Source organism: Kryptolebias marmoratus, linkage group LG5 (assembly GCF_001649575.2).
Source record: "Kryptolebias marmoratus isolate JLee-2015 linkage group LG5, ASM164957v2, whole genome shotgun sequence".
NCBI lineage: Eukaryota > Metazoa > Chordata > Actinopteri > Cyprinodontiformes > Rivulidae > Kryptolebias > Kryptolebias marmoratus.
In genome coordinates, this window is record NC_051434.1 from 17,317,997 (window position 1) to 17,325,992 (window position 7,996).

Genomic DNA, 7,996 nt, shown 5'->3' on the forward strand with positions numbered 1-7,996 from the left:
GTGCAGTTGGGAGCGAGGGGTTGGAATCAGAGTTGTCCCGTTGGATAAAAGCTGGAAGGACACCGGGATGGGAGAGTTGTCGGTGTGAGCACACGGGCTGACGTCGGAGGAGACGCGCCTTAAAACCAAAGAGCGCATCACAGGAAGACGCATGACTGGATTACACACACAACACACAGACGCAAACTGGTTTGGCTTGTAAAGTAGCAGGGACACCAGAAGCTGCAGAGTGAGGCAGAGCTGAAGCCCAGAAGTTACTTTCCGAAGCTGTTGTCTGTTTTTTTTTTTTTTTTTAAAGCGCGTCGCCATGGAGGACGCGGTGCGTAAACGTCCGCGCGCCCAGATCCGGACGCGCTTTTAGATGATTCTGTGATGGTTAAAAAAAAGAAAAAAAGTGGGAAGTTGAACGGACAGCAGCCCCCGAGTGTCTGTGGGGGGGAGAGAAGAATCCGCGTGAGGCACGGATGCTGTTGGATGTCGCCACGCGCTCTCACTCCTACTTTCGCCTGATTTGAACCATCATGGCTTATTCTCAGTTAGGATACTCCTACTCCCCCACACCGCAGGTACAGTATTTGTCAATTTAAGAAAAACTCTTTAATTGTTGTCATATGTGTCAAAATTAAGAACAAACTATTTGTTTAATTTGTCTGAGAGGGAAAACAAATCCTAAATCAGTTAAAGTGAATTTGCGCATTTGCGCATTTTTGGATACGCTATTTTCTCTGCTATTTATTAGTGTACGCAATGTATTTTAATATGGATAATAAAATCCCGTTTTTATCGATTTCTTTATAGTTTTTAATGACTTCTAGTTCCCTGGCCGGAGCCCCCCCGTCACACTCCGTGCTGCGCTCCCCGGGCCACCAGTTCACTCCTGGAAGCGGCATCGGGGTCTACAGCGGCCCTTACCCAAAGAGCCAAAGCTACTACAACACCTGCACCAGTGACTCCACCGCTCTGTACTCCAGAGTGAGCCAGGTTTGTACTTTTTTCTGTCTTTTTTAACTAACAAGAATAGACAAATGTAATGATCAGACTTTATAACATTTATTTCTCAACAACCAACTGAGTTCAGGTATGCTAGTGTCTTGTCTTATCAGATCACGTTTGCAAGTAAAGGTTATATCTGTAACTGTTTGGGGCTTAGAAACTCTGTGATGTCATTGTAAAAACACACACTAAGAGTTTTAGATCACAAACCAGTGAAGTGGTACCACTATAGCATACAAGTACTAGATATTTTTCTTTTATAAAATTGATTTTTAAATGCCTCAATGGTCTTATTCTAAAGGTAGTGAGTAAAATGATTTGAAAACAGCAGTACAGGAGTCGTTAACAGGGACTGGAAGCCAGCTAGGCACAGAATTGGAACATTTTGCACCAGAAATAAAATTGTGAAATGTTAGTTTTTAACTCTAAGGGTGACCCAAAAACAACTCTAACTTGCACCAGACTAAACCGACAATATTCCACTCCCTCACTGTGTTTTTGTTTTTCCTGCTGTCCTAATGTGCATTCATGTAATGTTTAGCTTTATTGTTGACTTTAGGCGTGTAATTTCTCGTTTGTATTGACAATTTGACATGTTATAGACTTTTATTTATTTATTTAAAAAGCCTAACCAAAAAAAAAAAACAGGATTACCAATTAGCCATTTGCAAAAAATCCTTTTCGCACAAATCAACAATGGCATCATTTTTTTTAGGTATAACAATTTTTTCTGCTTTTTAAAATTCAGATATGTTTAACTAACTGGCTAACTAATAATTTCAGAGGCCACTAGATCCCAAGGAAGCTGCATCTGGGCATGTGGGGACATCTCAGACTCATGCCTATTATCCTTATGAGTACACATTTGGACAGTATCCCTATGACAGATATGGGTAAGTCCATAAATGTGTTTTACTGCCTTTAGATTTTGATATTTTGGTGTTACACAATTCTTATGATCCTCTGGCTCAGGTATTCCTGCTCAGATAGTTCGTCACGTCGTAAAAATGCCACTCGAGAGACCACCAGCACCCTGAAGGCTTGGCTGCAGGAGCACCAGAAGAACCCCTACCCAACCAAGGGGGAGAAGATAATGCTTGCTATCATCACCAGGATGACGCTCACACAGGTGTTTTTTTTTTTCCAAATTAACTAGCATGTGTTTTCTAGTGATTTCTAAGTTGTTGTCTTTTTTATTTGACACTATATTCGTCGCAGGTGTCCACATGGTTTGCTAATGCGCGCCGGAGACTGAAAAAGGAGAACAAGGTGACGTGGTCACCGCGGGCTTGTAAAAGCTCTGATGACCGAGGCTGTGAAGATGACAGTGGTGAACCTGTGAAGCCACTTAAAAGTGACACACACATTCCCAGTAAGAAGCACCTGAATCTTTTTATAGTCTTTTAAATTGTGATCAGCATGCACAGACTCATTTGTGTTCTTTTTCCTTTTTTTAATTCAAATTATAGCAGATCAACATTGTTCAGATCTACAGAGTGATCTGGAGGACTTTGACCTGCTAGAATCGGATGCTTCTGAAAGTGAACCGAAACCACAGTTTCTACCAGAGGACAGTGACGCGAACCCAGACCTCTTACGTGGCCAGCCCACACAGCTATCAGAACCATTGCATGGAAAAGAAAGACTGTCCCCCGATTGTTCCAGACTGACACCGGTCCAACAGCAGAACACTTCCTACTATATCAGTCCGGACCTTCGAAACACCAAACCTAAAATCTGGTCCATCGCTCACACTGCTGTGTCTCTGGAAGCCAGCTTGCAGTCAGAATACCCTGCTTGCATGCTGTCCTCGACCAGGTCCTCCTCTCCTGGGTATCCGACAAATATGGCGCTCACTAAGAGAGAGAGGCAACAGGAATCGCCAGTCGCCACCCTCAGAGATTGGGTGGATGGAGTTTTCCACGGTCCTTCCTTCCAGCAGCCCAAACCAGCTGAGTTGTGGAAAGGCTTGGACGAAGTCATGATGGACAGCAGGACACCCGCACAATCCTTTGAGCACGTCCAATCGACGTCATCTTTGTAGTCCACCAAACTACCACCACCATCATCACGCCACAAGGAATGTCTGACCTATGAAGTACAACAAAAGTTTATACTCTGTTTGTGTGACTTTATGACCAGACTGTTCGCTAAACACCATCTCAACAGCTGCAGGTTTACGAGTGATGCCAAGTTGTATTTTTGGAGCCAGACTCTGGGCACTAGGAGCGTGGGTCTGTGCTATCAATACGAAAGTTCTGCTTGAACACTCTCCCGACTAACTAACAGGCTGACAAATTGTCAGTCGCAGTCAACATGACATTTTGTTAAGCCTAAAAAAACTAACTGAAACTAACTGTATTTAAAAAACGTATTTACAAACATACATACAGCCACAAGGTAAGAGCTACTCAAACCAACAAACATGAACACTTGGGAAAAAAAGTGCACTTTTAGTCAGGAAAATGTCTCTTTTGGAAGGAGCTGGGCTTAATTATTGTACTGCAGCCAGCCACTAGGAGTTGCTCATCCCTTGTGGTTTCAACTTCTGGGTTCTAGTCCTGTGTCTAGTTATAATATATGGACCACTGCACCGCACCGGAGATTGAGTTCTGAACTTTGAGTTCAAACTGAGAGTCACCGGTCTGAGCCCTCAGAGCAGGAGGCCGGGACCTCGTACGTTTACGTCCACTGGGTTTGATTCGGGCATCAGGTCGATCCGAATTGAAAGGGAAAACTGTCATCGGTGAAACTGAGAGACAAATTACCCAAGCAACGGGAGATCAACCAGAAATTACTTATCGTTTCTTTCGATAGTCAAGCTTTATGGTCTTGTTAGAGCTCCTACAGGGCCTTGGCAGAACCAGTCGAAAAACCTCACTAAACCATTCAGCTGATCACTGGACTGTCCCCCTGACAGTTTCCACACTGCATTGTTGAGCATAAGACAACTAAAAAGGAAAGCTTGCCTTCACGCCTGAGGGATAAACAAAGATCATGTGATTCTCTAACGAACGCCGCACAGGCTATATACATGATGCTCTGTGAAAAAGGGTTTTTATTTTGTCTCCAGTGCAAAAGCTCAGCAGCAACAATCCATGCAGTCAATATTTTGTGTTTCAGTGAAAATGTTCTTTTAAAGAAGGGCTCCTCTCTCCAAACTCTTTATCGCCCTCAAAGCAGGCTGCGCTCGGTAACCGTTGCTAAGCTACAATTGGAAAACTGTTGGGGGGGTTTAGCGAACAGTCAGTACGATCCTGTTTTAGAAATTTATCGTGACATAACTTGGATGAACTTTCACGATCTTAGAACAAACAAAATGTACAGTTTACACACGTGTAAAAAAGAAAAAGAAAAAAGAAAACACTGTTGTTCACTTGCACTACAGTTGGCACATGCACTGAGTCACAAAAATAAAAGAAGTGTATTCTGTAGCATAGTGGTTTCTCTGCCATTACAGCAGATATCCGGTGTTACCGAAGCAGCGGCGGAATCTCTTTAGATGATATAAATCTGTTTCTTGAGCAGCAGAATATACATCTGCAGCTTTGGAGATATAAATATGTGCGCGTGTGTGTGTATGAGAGAGAGATTGTTTGTGTGTGTGTTTGGAGGGAGTGAAAGGGGGGAAAGTGGGTTTTATTCAGCCGTGACTAATGGAAACACACAGAGGAGGGTGCTGCTAAATTGTTAAATCGATGCCACTTCCACCTCGGCTCCAGATATAGCTGCAATCAGCGATGCGTCCCTTTTCATTAGGAGCCTTGTGACTTCGTCAACCTTGGACAGGAAGAAGACCCCTCCCCCCATCATAAAAAAAAAGTTTCGAAAAAGCTCTGTGACAGTTTTAAATCGGCGTCACAACTTTGTCCTGTAGATTTGTTTTTGTTTTCTGTAGAAAAACTTGATGCATGGAAAAATACGACTAACTATTATTAAACAATTCAAAACTATTCTGGAAAAATTCATAAAAATAACTCACAAGACAAATAATTTAACACTTTCTAAAACGAATCACAAGAAATAGACAGATTTGATATTTTTCCACTCTTCTCTCCTGTTTTCTTTTTTATTTCAGAACAGTGATAAAGTATTTATCAGAACAGAGGAGGGAACTGCCTGGGCTTTGTATGGAATTAACCATTTCAGATTAAATAATTCAGCATGAATTCAACCGAGAATTTCTTTCTGTTTCTGCCTCATAAATAAGTCAGGATTGAGATGATAAATAATGGCATCTGACGTCTTATTCCCGTAAAGTTTTCCTCCTTCCACACTCCGGCTGACGGGATCTCATTGTGGCACGGGCTGCTTAAATATCTTTTATCGTTTAGCCTGAATTTCTTTTCCACCTTTTCCACTTACTTTGTCAAAGTTTGATAAACCAGAAAAAAATACAATTGCCCCCCCACCCTTTTTTTTTTAAAGAAAAAAACATTTTGAGCCAAATTTGGCTGCAGAGGAAAAGGTTGTGTAAAGAAGTAACGGGAGGCAGATAAGAGGTCAGCTGGTGGTGAGTGGAGTTTGGAGACGGAAGCTTCTTCTCACCATTTAACGCCTGAGACGTGTTTTTTCTCCTGAGTGCACAGGACGGCTATATTTGCAAAGGCACATATGTGCACTTCAGCTAAATTGCATAAAATCAGGTCAAATTTCAAAGAAAAAAGGTTTACGTCACATTATTTTTGCTTAGCTTCTGTCTCCTGCCGCCATGAAAGGTGACCAATCATGTAATTGCTTCTGTTTGTGTGTGCGTGTTTGTCTGTTAGCAAAATATCTCACGAAACCGTGAACAGATTTTAATGAAATCCCCAGAAATCATTGAATGTACATTTACAGCTGAATAACTTTTAAAGCCAACCCAAATCAAGATGTCTGCCACAGCTAATCAATCTTAGCAAACACAAAATTGGTTACAACAGTTAATTTTACGAATCCTGAGGTAACCTTTGTTCTGGTAGCTGAGAGTCATACTCTCATACTCTGAGTGATAATGAATTGAGTAAGATCTTTGTTTAAAACCTAGACATCAAGGTGGCGGGCAATATGCATTCTTTACAGGAATGCAACTTTCATTTAAATCGGTTTTAGGTGTGATGTGATAGATAAAAGAAAACACACACCAGAGCAAAATGTTTCGAGGAGTTTAGGAACCATGCCTTCTGTGTGAGAGAATAACTCTTTTTGTTGGGAACTTTAGGTAAATGTGCAGAGAAAAGAGACATTTCCAAAAAAAATATAAAATAAACACAACCACAGGTTCTATAAAATGAAGAAGTAAAATTGTGCATATTTCTGTTTTTAAGCTTTCTGGTAAAAACACAAATTAAGCACCTAGCATTCTTTGAAAAAAATGCATATCACCCACCGCCTTTCATGCCGGAGTTTCAAACTAAGATCATCTTATGATGAGAAATAACAAAGTTTGGTCAGACCTTGAAAATATCATTTCCAGCACCATCTCATGCGAGATGTGGTAGCTCTCAGAGTAAGTGTCAAAGATGACTATCAGCTACTATGACAGCAGATTCTAGCTCAGTATCTGCAAAACTGAAAGCGTTATAGCCATTTCTGTGTTTGCTCAGGTCGGTTAGCTGTGGCGGCCATTTTGAATTGGTTTCACAGCTGTAATCATACATCCAATGACACAAACATGCGCACACATACAGACACAGACAAAAACATTATTGTCAACTTTGTACCTTTACAATGGCAGATCAGGCAATTACAAATATATATTTTTAAAAAATCTGTAAAACGTCGGCATTACGATGAGAAGTTTTTAACATTAGCCTTAGAAAAACTGAAAACAAACAAAACACTAATGTGACAATAAAGCCAGAAGTTTCCTGAATTTGTATTGTACTAATTTTCTTATATCCTTTGACACACAAATCAAGCACAGGCCCAGAGAGGGTCGACTGCAGCCACTGTTGGCTGTTCATTATGTTTGGAATCATAATTTCTACATAGGTTAGTTGGATCGGGTATTTTCGGACCCAGTTTACTTGAACAACTTGATCACAGCCTATTCAGGGGGAAACCACAGCAGACTGTCCCGTTCATGGAGCCTCATTCTCTTATCCGACACGGTACAGATCCTTCTAGGAGAAAGGTGAGGAATGGAGGGGTGTTCGGCTGGTTACAATGTTCATCTCTGTCTCTAAATGTCAGAAAATCCAACACACAGCTGCTGGAAACCTCAAAACTGATTTCCTGACAGTGTTGGCGGCAAGCACTTCTTCACGCGTCAGCAGATGCGGCGCAGCATCAGCTTGCACGTGAGGCTGGGTTAAAGCACACTATAAAAACGCTCTTCTTTTTCATCTGTTTTCACTTCTGCCGAAAAAAAAAGCCTTTTAAAGCGATATACTCAACTATTCTCAGCAAATGATTGCTAACTTTGTCTCCTCTTTGGTTGGTTTGAGCAATTTTTCCTAATAAACACAGCTGCCTGGGGAAAAATGGAAAACAATGTTAAGAAAGATGCCAGACTAAACCCAAACAGTTTCAAACCAGAACATAAAACAAAGATCCTGAAGATACTATGTAAAACTAAAACATTTTACATTTTTAAGATTGGCAATGCAGGTACTGTCAAAGAAATCCAACATTCATGTTTTAGAGCTTTCATCTCTAAAACAGCAATTTGGGATTTTCCTTTTGTAATAATCTAAGCTGACAAAAAGAGAACCTACATCAAAATAACCGTTAAGGCTGCTGCCAGTTAGAGTCACCATGGCAACCACACACCTGTCTGTCACTCACTGTCAGCACACTTCATGAACCAGGCAGACAGAAATCCAGAGCAGAAAATTTGCTTCAAACAAACCTTCCTCAACCATAAGTTGGTCTGTTGGTCAATATGTCAATTTTTATGTGTCTACAGTGTTTCATGTGGAAGATATCACAAGCTAAAAAGGCCCTTCACGTTTAGATTTCAAGAGAATATTCTGAGCTCAAATAGAACAGAATGGAAGTCAATGTAGAGTTTGGATGTGTG

The 7,996-nt window shown here is 41.1% G+C and overlaps 1 protein-coding gene across 1 annotated transcript; it reads left to right on the top strand.

The window, feature by feature from the left end:
- The first annotated feature begins 289 nt into the window (after positions 1-289).
- On the top strand, positions 290-5,478 carry irx4b (iroquois homeobox 4b). Its single transcript, XM_017420995.3, has 6 exons — positions 290-566; positions 799-981; positions 1,777-1,886; positions 1,966-2,122; positions 2,212-2,365; positions 2,463-5,478. The coding sequence occupies exons 1-6, from the start codon at positions 522-524 to the stop codon at positions 3,035-3,037; spliced, it is 1,224 nt and encodes a 407-aa protein (XP_017276484.1). The 5' UTR covers positions 290-521; the 3' UTR covers positions 3,038-5,478.
- The last annotated feature ends 2,518 nt before the right edge of the window (positions 5,479-7,996 follow it).